At 38.6% G+C, this 15931-nt stretch overlaps 1 protein-coding gene across 2 annotated transcripts; it reads left to right on the top strand.

Moving 5' to 3' along the window:
• Positions 1-2848: 2848 nt before the first annotated feature.
• Positions 2849-15537, top strand: LOC104606128 (uncharacterized). 2 transcript variants are annotated; one of them, XM_010271187.3, is made up of 7 exons: positions 2849-3201; positions 3427-3465; positions 3622-3675; positions 3760-3813; positions 14706-14759; positions 14923-14961; positions 15123-15537. In XM_010271187.3, the coding sequence occupies exons 1-7, from the start codon at positions 3142-3144 to the stop codon at positions 15234-15236; spliced, it is 414 nt and encodes a 137-aa protein (XP_010269489.1). In that variant the 5' UTR covers positions 2849-3141; the 3' UTR covers positions 15237-15537. The 2 variants fall into 2 exon arrangements, with proteins under 2 accessions (XP_010269489.1, XP_010269488.1); XM_010271186.3 differs by having other exon boundaries at positions 2862-3201; positions 14890-14961.
• Positions 15538-15931: the final 394 nt, after the last annotated feature.

The following is a 15931-nucleotide window of genomic DNA, read 5'->3' as shown; positions in this document are numbered from 1 at the left end:
TCCGTACCTTTCTTGCAGTTGTAGCAGTTAGAAATTGAGAGCTTCATCAAATGGACGTACATAACGCATTCTTGCACGGTGACCTTCATGAGCAAGTCTACATGCAAATGCCTCCTGGTTTCCAATCAGATAAACCAGGTATGGTGTGTCGGTTGCGAAAGTCTCTGTATGGCTTGAAACAAGTGCCAAGATATTGGTTTGCTAAATTAACCACAGCTTTGAAGACATATGGGTTTCAGCAATCAGGTTCAGATTACTCCCTATTCACCTTTCATCGAGATAGGGATATGTGTTTGTCCTCGTGTATGTGGACGACATTATCGTGTCAGGTAATGATCGTATGGCAATTCAAGTCTTCAAGAAATATTTGAGTGACTGCTTGCATATGAAAGACTTAGGACCATTGAAATGTTTTTTGGGCATTGAAGTTGCCCGAAACTCAACAGGAATTTTTCTGTCTCAATGAAAGTATGCTTTGGATATTATCACTGAAGTTGGATTACTTGGTGCAAAACCTGCTCCTTTTCCTATGGAGCAGAATCACAATCTGGCCTTGATAGATGGGTCTCTCTTATCTGATCCTAAGCGATACAGGTGCTTGGTGGGCAGGTTTATTTATCTCTCAACAACTCGTCCTGAGTTGTCTTATTGTGTGCATGTTCTGTCCTAATTCATGCAGCAACCGCAAGAAAGACATTGGGAGGCTGCATTGCGAGTGGTGCGCTACTTGAAAGAAAATCCTGGTCAAGGAATTCTCTTGCGTTCAGATTGTGACTTGCAGTTATATGCATGGTGTGATTCAGATTAGGCGAGCTGTCCTTTGTCCCGACGTTCCCTATTTGGGTGGTTTATTCTATTTGGGAAATCGTCGATTTCCTAGAAAACTAAGAAACAACACACTGTGGCTCGTTCTTCAGCGGAAGCAGAGTATCGGTCTATGGCCACGGCCACGTGTGAGTTAAAATGGCTGAAGGGATTGTTATTGGCTCTTGGAGTGACGCATTCGAACCCAATGCGATTATATTGTGATAGTCAGGCAGTCTTGCATATTGCAGCAAACCCAGTGCTTCATGAGCGTACGAAACATATTGAAGTTGATTGCTATTTTGTTTGTGATGAGATTCAAAATGGTTGCATTCGCCCTACTTATGTGTCGACTACCGTTTAGCTGGCTGACATTTTTACAAAGGCGCTGGGTCGTAGAGAATTTGAGTATTTTCTCCGCAAGTTGGGCATTCACAATCTGCATGCTCCAATTAGGGGGGGGGTGTTAGGATTGAATTGGGAATCTCCGGGATTAGGAGACTCCGCTGAGTTAGGATCAAATTAGGAGTTCCGTTTTGAGTATGAGTTCCTGTAAACTTAGGAGATTCGATGTTCGATGACTGTGTATGGCTGTGTATATATATCTAAATCTTCAATAAATGAAAACAAGAAAAAAAACAAACCAGAAAAGCTCTTATTTTACATTTACCCAATAAAGTAAGGATCATAACACATGAAAATTGGTCAATGGGAAAAAGTTACCCATTAACCAACTTTCCCACAACGAGGCCAACAACTGAGACTCTTTGGAAATTCCCAATATAACGGCATTTGAATATGGGGATTGTGATTAATTGCCAGTTTGACCAACTTACCCTCCGTTAAATACTAACAACAAATGAACAATGCGTAGAGCCAGCATACTTTCATCTACTTGGAACCCACCTGCCATCTAGTGATAAGTCTGATTAACCAACTACGGCAGGGGTGCTGCAACTTGGGCAGGCTGAGCTGGGTTTAGGGACAGTCAGCCCTTGCACAAAATCCTATTCCGAAGACATGGTTCTTCCGGTCAAAGCCCACTATTAATGCCTGAGCTGGCCACCAGAGGCCCAACCCAGGCAACTTGACAAATCCACGTTGTCTTGGGACTCTTGGGTTCAGAATGGACTACTGGGATAGTGGTCTAACCTTGATCTCCACGGTCCAATCCAAGCCCTGGTTCAAGCTTAGTGTGACAAGCGAAAAAGCCTGATGTTCCTCTACCAAGGCTAGCCCAAGGTCCAAAATGCAGAAACAACCTGTGCGACTGGTTCGGTTCACCCACGTTTCACCCGTAGTTCTGATCCTTCAAATGGCCAGTTATTAGTTAGGCCGCGTTTTGTTTGAAAGAAGGAGAAACAGAAAATTGATGAAAGGTTCTTAACAAAAATTTGTGATATTCCTCAACTTTCTGCTTTTCTACTATTTTATATCAACCAAATACAGCCTTAGTGAACCGGAATTTTAGTCCAAGTATTCTTGGGTGCAAATATGCAAGTGTTTGTTGTTATTGGCCGATGAATCATAATATACACAGCGCTGTATTCCGGTTTCCGGATTCCTCTGATCTGGGCCTGGATATCCATGTATCCTACCCGTACCCAAACTGTTCACACTTGACGCCACTGCATGCGACGCTGCAGCCCAGGCCCAACCCAATTCAATCCTGCAATGACGAACTCACGAAACTATCCATGCTGTATTTTCCTATTCTGCTATTCATAGAATGTATGGACAAAAAGCTGAAAAAGATCCCCCAATGGGCCGGGCCCTACCCCTCACGGTCCATAAATCGCACTTCCGAGGTGGGTCCGGTTGTGGGCCCCTGAGGATTTCGAATCGAAATCCATATTTCAATGCAATTTATCAATTCGCCCGCTCAAATCCAACTCCAACTGTCCAACAAATGTTTCTTTTCTATTTTTCTATTCCAAGGAGTTTTAACTGTTCAGTCCATTATTAGAAATTCTAGCTCCGCTTTAGATGTAGAATGATGTCAGTACAGTCTATTTATCCCAAAAATTTAAATAATAATTGTATGATGCCGGAAAGGTAGGCTACCGAAATCTGAAAAGCTCAATTTGAAACGTGAACGAATCAACAAACCCCAAGTTCCCAACTGAGCTGAACTCCCTCTCGAAGTCTTCGCCCGCTCCTTTCTTGTATTCTCTGGTCTCCTACCTCATTTGAGGTTTAAGCTTCCTGAAACTGAGGGTGTACAACTTACAGGATCAATCTGTGATAACGCTCCAAAATACTTGAAATCTGCCATACGAAATCCTAAACCCAGTCCATTTCGATAGATCATCGGCATATCGACCGATTTGAGCTCTAATGGCGAATTCTGAGCCGGCTTCACTTGCTGTGTGTTCGACTGTTTCTCCTCTGACTTCGGTAACATTCTCCATACAATAATTGCTAATTCCGTAATTTCTTTCTTTTGTTCCTGGAATACATCCCCTTCTGGAATTTTTCCGTTTATTCCCATTGTTAACCTTTTTATGGTGGAAATCTTTGTTTCAACCTTCTAAATGAAGGAGCTTCTCGATCTTCTTCCAAATATGAATTTTTGCTACTTGGCCTAACATTGACTATCCTATTCTTCGTGTATATGTTCAGAAAAAAGAAAACATGACTCCCATTGGCTCAAAGATCTCTGTGAGTTGGACTCTTTGCTCTCTCTGTCTCTCTACCTACCTACCTATCTATCTATCTATCTATCTATCTATCTATCTATCTTTCTACCTATCTATCTATCTCATAATCAGTATCACTCTCACTAAAGTGCTCCAATGCCCTGACCGTCATTTGCAGGAATTAAACGAATCTAGATCGGAGCTGCTTAGCAGAATTCAAGGGTTAAAACAGGTGATTCGCGACGGCCTTTTTTCCCCTTTTACAGAAGCCTCTCTCTCCCTTACTGACTACTTTTTTTTCTTGCGCGCATTACAGGACTTGCAGAACTGGAGGTCCAAATTAGATACCCAAGTTAAAATCTACCGCGATGTGAGTGTTATGAGTGTTTCTTCCCTTTTCCTTCTTGTGTTTTTCTAATTGTCTTGGATTTGCATTATTGGTTTTCTTGTGAGGTTATTTTGTGCCGCGATGCCTCTTTTGGCTTTTCCAGATGCTCTTGTAATCTTCTGACTTAGGGCTTGTATTAATTAATTATCTTCTAAGTAGGTTATTTCTTTTCATTTGATTAGGATGCTTATCTAGTGGTTATGCAATATTTCCTCTTATAATACAAAACATGCATGTATTATTTAAACTTCTTTGCTTTAAAAGGATTTATCAACAGAGTAATTTGTTGTTCATAACATCTATTGCTAACATTGCTAAGGCTGCGTTTGGAATCGGTGTAAAAGTTTACACCGTTTGATTTTGTCTGCATTTGGACGGAGAGTGTAATCATGATCGACGTAAAACTCCACTCTGGTTCAGTTTTGCGTATGTTTGGAAGGAGTGGAGTTTTACGTTGATAGTCGATGTAAAACCTATCAAATGTAAAGTTTTACATTGATTATTGATGTAAATACTACATCGATTTAATCCATGTAAAACTTTACACTCTTCACCCATCGCATTTTTCAAAAAGCAGCGGTTACTTTCACAGTTCAGTGTAAAACGTCATTGGCGTACTTTACACCGATGACGTTTTACACTGATTCTAAACGCAGCCTAGTTCTCTGAGTTCCTGCACTCCCTTCAAATCTATTGCTAATTTTCTTTCTGTTTTCTATCATGTTTTGTGTTATGCTTTGGTGAAGAGAAACGTTGCAACTAAGGGATGTTAACAGATTGACTATGTTGTGAAAAACCTAGAAACACTGATTTGAACGCACAAAATAACAGATTAAGTGTTGCTTGGATTGGTATTGCAAATAACCCGATTAATATATTGACAAAGCCTCTTCTTATGGCTAAGTTCAAGTGTTGCTTGGATTTGATTGGTGTATGCAACACTCGAGATATGCCTGTTGGGGGCTTATGTAGAGAAGGTGAAGAGAGTCTACTTTTATTGTGTGGCTTGATAGACTTCAAGCCAAGGTGGAGATTTTTTGAGTTTGTGCCTTGAATTTTAATCTACAACATGCTCAATGATCCAACCAGATGTTTTGGGGAAGAACCCGAATAGGAATCTTCAATGAGGTCTGTGGTGGTAGTGAAGGATATGGACCAGGCTGCTTTGTTTATGGGTCCTATATTGATTGTAGGGCTTTCTGAACCATGTAAATCTGCATGTGTTTTTTGTTCTCCTCTCCTTTTTCCTTCTCTTTTCAATATCTGTGTGCTTCATTTTTGTGCCATTCGAACTTGCTTGATTCTGGTTTGGTGTAACAGATCTCTTCTTAATGATACAATAGGTGGTTTTCTATGAACATGCCTAAGCCATCTTAGTCTACTTTCTCTCACTTTGTTATCAATTGGGATTGCCTCTATGGTCCTATAAATGCAGTCATTTGTCTACTACATTCAGCAGTTTATTTTATGCACTTATTTATTAATTATTACTTTATATGTTGAATTCTCTAGAACAAAAGCTGCTAATTTGTAGTTAAAACTCAATGGTTTCAATCTTGTTAGAGCCATTTTGTTTATTTATTATATTTTTGAAGATTGTGCCCTTTATACTTAAATAAAGAACTTGTGTCACCAGGGTTAATTAAGTGGTGGTGATTCTCATGCCTTAAATTGAAACTTGATATGCAAACAGAAAAAAGTAGGAGGGGGTGAGCTGCCTCTTGATATTTGATATATAAAAGTTCTCTCTCCTTATGGCCATGGTCAAACCTTAAGGCGTCATTTGGTTTGTGAGAAGATTTGGGTGGGATGGGAAATGATGGGATGAGAAAGTGTGAAATTTTTACTTTTTATTGTTTGGTTATACAATGGTGGAAAAAATCCTTTTTCCATGTTTGTTTTGTGGGAAGAAAACAAGTCTAACTAAGGAAGATAGAGGGGAGAAGGAAGAAAACACCGCGTTTGGTGCATTCTGAATTTCTGATGCATTGTCATCCAAACAAAAGCTAGTCATGACCAAAACCATATTGGAATCTAAAGAATAATTAGCATCATTTGAAACACCCAAATAGCAAACCAGATGGATATTCGATCCAATGTTCATCATGTCATGGGGAAAAGCAAGTCAAACAATAAAACAAACATGGCAAAACGAAGAATAACTTTATACACAGATCAAGCAATAAAGCTCAATTCATTAACTCTCTCTCCCTTTTTTTTTCCTGAGCAAGAACCGATACGTTATATGTCTCTTTCAAATTACACATCATGATAACATTAGGTTTATATCAAAATCAAAACAATAAACAAGAAAGAGATACAATACAGAGAGGTCGGAATGCGAATCACCGATCTCATAATCATAACTAGAAGCGGAATCGGAGTCATCAAATGAGTAATTGTAGCACAAATCGGGTGGAGGGAAGCAGAAGAAAGTCCACAAGCAGAAAACTAGACAACCTAATTGCTGCAACTATAAAAGACACATAAACTCCAATACTTGTTGGCTGCTCAATATCTTCGGATTGCAATTAATGTATTGGCACACATTCACTAAGAGGTTTGGTACAACCACCACAATAAGACTATTAAAAACCATCTCTCCTTTGTATTCGTCCTCTCTTGTTTTCTGATGTTGTGCTTCTCACTTCAATTCAAATCTTCATTTCAATTCTTCTTGCGAGTTGCGACAAGGAAAACCATGGAGAAAATGGAAAAGAGAGAGAATGGAGTTTCACTCTAGCCAAACCTTCGCCGGTGACATCAAAGGAAACAACTGGATCTCCAACCATTGAGGGGGAAGTAAAAGAGATGGGGAAGAAAGAAGAATGAGCCAAAAAACAAAATAGCAGATGAGCAAAGGAAGTAGAAGATGGATCTAGTCTTACCTTTGAACGAAATGGCCAAAGAAATTGTCAGCGATCCAACTGTTGGGATGGGTAGAGGTCGAAGAATAAGAGTCTCTTGAGGCTCTCTGCTCTAACCAAACCCGTAAATTATTTTCAGCAAAGTTTTCTCACTGGGGCCGCACTATTTTGGTGAGGTCCCGATTACACGATTTTGGGATCCCGCATCCTGCATTTTTTTCATCCCATCCCCCTATTTCTCTTAAAACAAACAAGGGAAAAGGAATATTTTTGGAATATTTCTTTTTTCTCATCCCCATCCCACAAACCAAACAAAGCCTAAGTAAACAATACCCCTTTGTCTTTTGAGCACTAGAGATGGAGTAGGTTAAGGATGGAGGCTTGAAGGCTTCTTTCATCTTAAGATGGTGGCCAACAGAAATATTCCAAGGCTCTATTACTTGAATACTAGACTTTAACATTGCACATGGCTCAAAATTCATTATTCTTAACATTTATTGACTATTCATGTATTAATTGTTAGTTACCAGGTGCCAAAACAGTCAATAGAACACTGTTGTTCTAGTCAAGTTCTTTGGAGATGAATTATAAATGACTTAGGAATTCTGCTAGGCAATATGATTTGGGGCCGAAAACAACCCAAAAAGCTCATACCCGCTATCTACTAGACCAATAGCTTGAAAGCCATATTTACATGTTAAAAGTAACTATTTTCTCTTGGTAGTTTTTAAACAAAAGATATATTTGAAATCCCTAGTCTTGGGAAAAGTGCCAATTCAAAGTGAGGTATAGGGCTGTAGTGGACTAGTGGACTCTGATACCTAGAACTTGTTCAAGGATTCTGTATTGTGTTGGATATTTCAAACTTAGTTTAAATTCCATTAAGTTCTAACCTCCATCTTCCTTGTTAGCTAGTCAATTTGCTTAAATACCTCTGTGTGTCCAAATTGCTTTCTTCTTATTTTTTAACTTACCAACCACCATATGAGAGTCCCTTTCGATGATTATTCTCTACAAGTTCACTTCTTTTGCTTTTTGTACCCCATATAATGCAGCCATTCACATGGTTTTTAAAAACGAATCGGTGATTGAACCGGTCAGGGGTCCGGTTACCGGTTCAAATGGTCCGACCGTTCTACCCGAACGGCCGGCCCGTTCTGACAAAAAAAATAAAAAAATTGGAAAACGGTCAAAACCGTTCAAACGGCTTGAACGGTTTGAACGGTTAACCGGCCGGTTCAGCGGTTTGCTGACCAAAATCAACGATTTTGAGGGAAAAAGCAGTTTTGGAGGAAAACGGAACCGGTTCCCGGTTTTTCCAGTCCGACCATCCGGTCCGGTCCGGCTTTGAAAGCAGTGGCCATTCAGTCTTCGTAGAGTCTTCCAAACTTACTGAACCCGAGAACAATTCCAAGATGTGACCTTCCTTATCCCTAAAAACACCTCCCACACCTAAGGGGCTGGATTTCAAATGCTACCACCATCAAAATTTAGTTTCATAAAGATGTCTTCAGGTGGTTCCCACTCTTTAATGCATTTTGAACTTTCTTGATGATGCTGCCACTTCCCTAAAGTTCTTCATGTTTGGTCCATTAGCCTTGGCTAACTTAGATTACCCTCTTTGCTATTTGGCCATTTAAGGCCAACATTTTTAATATAATGCAAGTATGCAACCCTAGACCAATAGGCCACAACCTACAATAATTGGAAGAGAATATATGTAACAAGTTGTGACATTTAATTATGTTACAATTATGAATTATATAAGTAGACAAAAGTTTACTATTCACTTCCAAGAGCTTTCTGTACTTTTCCTTCTGAGTGGTAGAACAAAAGGATGTTAAGATGAAGGAATAGAGGGTGCATATTCATAAAGATGGTAAACTCCGGATGTCTGGTGTGGTGAACACCTCAACATACTGGCATCATTCGGGACAACAACTTTGTTTGCAATAAGGTTATTCTAGTTGTAGGATATGACTAAAATGTCTAGAAGATATTGTTGTTTGATCCTACATGCTTGTGGTATTTCTAGAGAATTTTTCTCTTTGAAAATGCTTAAATGGTGCTTATTCTTGAGTTAAGTGGTGGAGCAAATGGTACGAGTTCCTGTAAGAAAATGATTAGGACCTTGAAACTTGGAATGCTCCTTGATTAAGAAAGTTGAGTCATGATTGTTGAATGGGAATGCAAATTGTTATTGGCACATACTTCATGCTTTTGTATTCCAAGAGTTATGCATGATATAAAAGCCACTGTCTACAACTTTAAAAAATCACTTAAAATTTGCTAATCTTAGTTGTAGATATAGAGTTGTGATAGAAGATAGTTGTTTGTTTTGTGGCATCCAATAGGAGTAAAATGGCATGGGAAGATTAGCATGTTTTTTTTTAATGGATGGGGCGCTGGTTCACTGCAACGGGCTACCAGAGCTTCACCTTGGAAGGCCATATAGGCGATTCTACCTTGTTTCTTGCCTCTTGTAAGGTATGAACTCAATTCTGGCAACCTAATCAAATTCTGGGATCAAATCTGGTATGGGAACTCCCCTTTGAAGGACTTATACCCCTCTTTGTATTCTTTATCATGTTTCAAGAGTGAGCCCATTTCTACTTTCTTAGTCCCTTCAAACTTAATCAATGGTTTTGATTGAAACCTTGGCTTTAGAAGGGGATTAAGGGATTCAGAAATTGGTAGTGTACTCTCTTTAATCCAAAACCTTGAAGGAACTTTCCTTGATCCTGATAAGTCTGATGAAAGAATTTGGACACCTTCCTCTTTGGGTCTGTTCTCCTATAACTCTTTCTTCTAAATTTTAACCCAACCTCCCCTTAGTCCCCTTCAATATTTTCCTGTTAAGGAGGTATGGTGCAAGCCTATCCCACCTAGGATTGTGGCTTTTTGTTGGGAAGTTGTACATGAAAGAATAAATACTTTTGACTGGTTACAAAGGAAGAGGAAAAAGTGGTGCCTTTCCCCACATTAGTGTGTTAAGGCTAATAGTGAGACTTGCTTTCATTTGTTTATTACTTGTCCATTTGTTGCTGGCATTTGGGAATGGCTTTTTTCCTTATTTGAATGCAGGTGGACACCTTCGACTGGCATCAAAAGTCTTTTTGATCCAACTTCCTGTCCATGGCTGAGGAAGATAGGTAACATCATGTGGAAGAGTGCTAGGGCGGCAATAATCTGTGTAGTGTGGGAAGAAAGAAATGCAAGAATTTTTAGAGAAAAGGAAATAACAAAAGAGGCATTGATTGAATCAATACTGATTAGAATGGCTCAATGGCTGAAATCCTTAGAAAGCTTCTCACATATATCCACTGATGACATCATTAGAAACTGGAAGGTAGTGGCAGACTCAAATGTCAATAAGTAGCCTATTATTCCTATCTGGGCCCCTGCTGAAAGAGGATTTATAAAGCTTAACTTTGACGGAAGTAGCATGGGAAACCCAGGAAGGTCAGGAATTAGAGGTGTATTCAGGGACGAGGAGGGTAACGTGTGTGCATTTTTCTCAGGCCCAGTAGGTGAAGGAGACTCACTAAGAGCGGAAGTAATGGCAGTTATTGAAGGGGTGCAAAGGGCTAGAAACATGAATATTAGAAAGCTAATCATTGTAGGGGATTCCAAACTGGTAGTGGCTTGGCTACTGGATGAGGAAAGTAGGATGTGGAAATACAATAATGAGAAAAACAAATTCAGATGGATCACAAAGGACATGGAACTGAGAATACAGTGGGTGAAAAGAACAGCTAATTCGATGGCTGATGCACTAGCCAAGCAAGGGGTTGGGAGAATTCAAACATTTTGGGCACAAATGTAATTTTAATTATAACTAAAGTTAAAGGGGAGAGATAAGAGGGCTTGTCTCTCTCCCACTTTCTCTTGTACACTTTCTTTTAAATTCAATGAAGTAATCAGTTATTTTTTTTTGGAAAAGGTAAGGTATTTTATTAAATCAAGAACCAGTACAAGGAGCCTAGGCCATTAGAGGCTGCCTAGAGCCACCACAAATTACAGATACATCCAGTTCTGAGATCTAAACAACAGACTCAAATTCTGATTTTTAAACACCTCCGTTGCCAACACCCAGGACAGAAGTTTACCCATAGCTTTCTGCACCATTTCCTCTGGAGATTTAGCTTTGCCTGAAAAGTTCTGTTATTTCTTTCAATCCAGATAGTACAAAGCACAGCAGCCGGGATAGTCTTCCAAACCAAGGTACATTTCTTGCTGAGATCCTCAATCTGCCAACACAACAGCAGATCCTTCACAGAATTTGGCATTGCCCAGCTGATTTCCAAAGCTTGAAGAAAATGCCTCCAAATATAATTCGAGACTGCGCAATGTAAGGCCAGATGTTCAGTAGTTTCTATTGGCCCACCTCACAAGCCACATGACATGTCCGAAATCTGTATGCCACGTTTCACTAGATTAACTTTGGATAGACATTTATTTAAAGCCATTGTCCAGAGCAAAAACTTCACTTTGGAAGGACTGATTGAGTTCCAAATCTGCCTAGCCGGAAAGTTTCCCTGACCTGAACTTATCAACTTACTAAACATAGACCTTACAGAGAACCTGCCATCAGCTTCCCAATTCCATCTCCAAGCATCCTCCATGTTTGGGTCAATCCTCTGGTTATGGAGTAATCAGTTATTCATAAAAAAAAACATGTAACTTCGTTAAATTTATGGGAAATTACAAGCAGAGGAAGGTAAATTGTCTTAACTCCCTTGCAAACAAAACAAAACAAAATACAATATTAGAAATGAGACCAAAACTAAGAATCACTATTTACCCCTTATTTAGCTAGCCCATCAGCAAATGAGTTAGTAGTTCTCTTCACCCAACTGCATTTTATCTCAGTGTCCTTAGCTAGCCATTTGAATTTTTTTCCTTTCATTGCTAAAGTTCCACATGCCAGTCTTGTCTTCCTTTAACCATCTTACCACTATCTCCGAATCACCTATTAATACAATCGTCCTAATGTTCAATTCTTTTGCTCTTTGGATTCCTTCCAATGCCACAAAGATCTCATCCCTAAGAGAGTCACCCTCTCCAATTGGGCCTGAGAAAATGGCTAAAACATTCCCTTCCTCATTCCTGAAAACTCCCCCAATACCTGACTAGTGATTTAAAAGGTGTGCCTGGGCGCACAGGCGAGGTGCAGTTCAGGGTAGGCACCTCGCCCAGGTCCTAGGCATAGCCCTTTCAAAAGGCGCACGCCTGGTGCAACTTTTGCCTCAGCCTAGGTGTGCGCCTTTTGAAACTTTGACGCTTTTTTGCTTTTTTTGTGTCTAGTGGCTGGGCTGGGGGCTCCATCCCCGAACCCCCATGCCACGCCACTCAAGGCAAGCCTAAACAAGTCCACGTTAGGTCTTAAATTCTTAGTTCTCACACAAAAAATAATGATTTTATAATTTTTATTACTTTTTAAGAAAACATTTTATTAGGATGAATGAATGAACAACATTACCAAATAGGGGGTTCTCAAAGCTCCGGTCTCGAGGGATGTAATATGTTTTACATCACATTAGCTACTTGAAGTAATGTGATTGAGAAAAAAAGAGATTGTGGGTTTTATATGCTTGAAAATGTTTTATATATTTGATTTTATTTTTAAATTCTCATTTGAATATGCTTTACATGTTATATTTATGTATTTTAATATTAGATAATAGGTTTTTCAAAACATTTATTTTAAAACTAAAGTTTATATTTTTTGCACCTTGCTTAAAAAGGCTTGCACCTTGCCCTTGCGCCTTGTGCCTCAGGCGCAAATTGACCCCTGTGCCTTGTGCTTTTAAAACACTGTACCTGATAGCCCTAGATTCCCTATGCTATTGCCATTGAAATTTAGTTTTATGGAAGCCGGGGGGGGGGGGTTGAAATCCATGAGAAACTTGGAACCCTCTTAATTTGGGCTGAACTTGCCATCTCTTTGTAGTTTCTCAACAGCTCATCTGGGGAAAAATCTGTTAATAAGTCCAAGGATTTCAGCCATGGCAGATTAGCATGGTTATGCATTCACAAATTGCAAGAAAGTGAATGAGCTGCTGATGTAGGACTGGAGGCTTTGATTCCAAATAATGTAGGACTAGAATAACCTATGGATGAGTCTAGGAGGGTAATGGTGGGCTAGGAAGAGTTTAGGAATGATTTTAGAACTGAAGGGAAGGATTAAGAGGTGACATAATGGTTTTGGATCAAATTGTTGATAACTACATATTCTCTAATGGAGGGTGAAAATAGAAAATTCAAAAGCTAAGCTTAGGAAGTTTTTGAGTTAATAGTTATAGACTATAGAGGGAAACCCAATTTGGTTGGTAGCAGCATATGTGGCTTTTTGGATTGCAAGGCTTTCAATGGTAATGCATATTAAGATGAGATTGCTACTTTGTTCAGTAATTTACATTGGACGTTATCTTGTAAAAGTTCTTGAACACATTCAGAAGATACATGTTTAATGTTTTGTGCTTGGCTATTCTTTTTCCTTTATGTGAAAAAAAATGATGTATTACTTTGTTATTAACTTAATACTACATTTAACTGGAAATTTGTCTTGGGATGGGCTTAGTTCTATTTTGAGAAGAGAGAAGCCCATTAGGGCATAAAAGTACTATCTCATCTATTGGAAAACAATGCAAGATTTCAACCACAAAACTGGATGGCATTGTCTGTATCTTATTAAAAAAAAAGTTACACCACTGGAGCCTCCTAGGCTCCTACCATATGGGAAGTGGCATTTTTGGATTAGTTCATTATGCACTAATTGCACCATTGTCCTGCATATCTTATTAAAAAACGTTACTTCAATGGAGCCTCCTACCATATCGGAAGTGGCATTCTTGGATTACTTCATTATGTAGTAATTGCACCATTGTCCTGCATAACTGATCATGCTTTTATCAGCATTTTTCTAGCCAAATCATTCGCATCAGTATGGAACTATAACAAAGAAAAGGTACAAAAAATTGAGAATTTTACTATTGGAAAAAATTCAGAAATTCAGGGTTGAGGTTCAAATTGGAACCCTTGGGTTGACGATCAAAATCATGAATTGTAATTTCTTGTCAACTGTGCACATTGTTTTAAATGGCTTGAGCCTTGAGGGGTAGGTGCATAGATTTTTCCTCAAGGCCTAGGCCCATGTTAGAATGAGGCATACGGGTCAAGCCTCAAGGCGCAAGGCATAGCTTGAGGTGTGAAAAGGTTTAAGCTTCACGACATAATGATTATTTAGTGATGTAATACAAAAAATATATTCTATGCTTTTTAATAGTTCAAAATATATGAGAGAAGCACTTTAGTAATTATGGGCCAAAAAAGAGCAAAAATGAAAAACCAATAGGGCAAATCAAGTTCTATTAGTTTCTCTTAGTGTTTTAGGAGAGTTCAGTGCAAAGAAGGGCCAATTAAGTTCTTAGTTTCTCTTGGGTAAATCAAATAGGATTTTTTTCTTATTATTCTAAAATCAAACATCCCAAGCTTGTTATTTTTCTCATTTCTTTTCCTAATGGGTTTATTTTTCTTTTTATTGATTTTTTTTTTCTTTTTGCATGGATCAATTCAACTAAGTTGTTTCCTTTCTTCTAGATTGTTGGGTGACAAAAATCTAGTATCAGTTATATGGATGATTCATCATATGTTTCCTTTCCTCTAAATTGGTCTTTTGAATAACTTGAGAACTTTGCATTTTGAAACATTGAAATGTCAAATGTTTATAATTGTTAGTTGGTTAGTTATTATTTTGTTAACACTTGAAAGCTAGAACTTATTGCTTATAAAGTTCTATTTTATGGACATTTATACCTTCTATCATTCTAACTTGGTATGTTATATGCTATTTTTATCATTTATAAACATTAATTAACTTCTTTTCCTAATTTTTAAGGCTTACACCTCTCAAGTCTCACACTATTATGCCTCAGTTACGCCTTGTAGCCTTTTAGAACCTTGACTGTGTGTGTATATACTGATGTTCTGCAACTTGTAATGCAGGAGCTATCAGAACTCAAGAAATCTCTCAATGTGGAGGTGGAGCAACTAAGATCAGTAAGTTCCACTCTAACCAGATGCTTGTTATTTCCTCTTTGTTTTTCATAGTTGTTTGTATTTCTATATGTTTAGTATTTCTTTTTTGTTTTATGAAATTTGCATAGTGTTGATTAATAACACTAATTAGGAATTTCAAGAACTGAAAACTACTCTCCAACAGCAACAAGAGGATGTAGCTGCTAATCTAAGGAACTTGGGGGTAATGTTTTAACTTGAGTGGCTATTTTCTTTTGATTTCAGCAGGAACCGTATTCTATTAAAATTTTGGGGAATTGATTTACATATATAAAACAAACAGAACTGCCAGTTTCTGTTTGACAAAAAAGTTACATCTAGCTGATTATTTTGGTGCTCCTGTAGTTGCAAGATATGTCAGAGGTTGCCAAGGAAACCAAAACTCCCGAGGCAGAAGAAAACAAAGCAGAGGAAATTCCAGCACCATCAGAGGAGAATAGTGAGGGTATTCAACATTAATTGGATTTTACCTGGAGCAATCTCAAGTTGTCTCTCAAAGGAGAGACTGTTTGGTCCGAATCCATTGTTTTCTGTCAAATAGGGAAGAGGCTTTTTGCCCATTTTCTTTTCACTTACGAGAAAATGAAATGATGAGAGCTGTAACAGCTGTAGATAAGTTAAAAGACTTGACATTGTTGTTCAAGATGGAACATGCCTGTAGTAATTGTTTTATTATTACTCCCTTAGTTTCCTCCATAGCCTCTTCAACTTAGAGATTTTTTGTTTTTAATTTTTCAATGAGTTGTTGTCTTTTAGTCCAGGCCTTGTTTAATGCTTGCTGTGGCTGTAATATTCCCCACATCTTTCATGTTAGTCTTTTGATTTGTTTCTATAACCTTCTTTTTGGTGTAAAAGTGGAACCTGATAAGACCTATGGGCGAAAAAGAAAATCAAAGCATCCTGCCCAACTTTCACCTAAAGCTAATTAGGTTAAACTTCCGCAGAACCGTTTGAGCCCATTGTTAGGGTTTGTTTGGTTTATCCCTGCCCAGCTCAAGCTCATCCATATGTGTCCATCCGATGCTGTGTGGGGCAATACATTATTGATCAGCAACCAAACACACAGTCAGCACATATCCCAAAAGGCAGTGTTCTAGTGTGCCACGTTGATTTTGCACCTTTCCAGCTTAGAATTGCTCGTTTTCTCAGCATTT

Source organism: Nelumbo nucifera, chromosome 4, assembly GCF_055504915.1.
Source record: "Nelumbo nucifera cultivar China Antique chromosome 4, China Antique-T2T, whole genome shotgun sequence".
Lineage (NCBI taxonomy): Eukaryota > Viridiplantae > Streptophyta > Magnoliopsida > Proteales > Nelumbonaceae > Nelumbo > Nelumbo nucifera.
Note: the sequence above shows the minus strand (reverse complement) of the source record. Positions and strands in the feature narration are given on the sequence as shown.

Coding starts and splice junctions, on each gene's coding strand:
- LOC104606128 (XM_010271186.3), top strand. CDS start 3,142: ATGGCGAATTCTGAGCCGGCTTCACTTGCTGTGTGTTCGACTGTTTCT. Junction 3,466..3,621: donor CCATTGGCTCAAAGATCTCT/GTGAGTTGGACT, acceptor CGTCATTTGCAG/GAATTAAACGAATCTAGATC. Junction 14,760..14,889: donor AGGTGGAGCAACTAAGATCA/GTAAGTTCCACT, acceptor AACACTAATTAG/GAATTTCAAGAACTGAAAAC.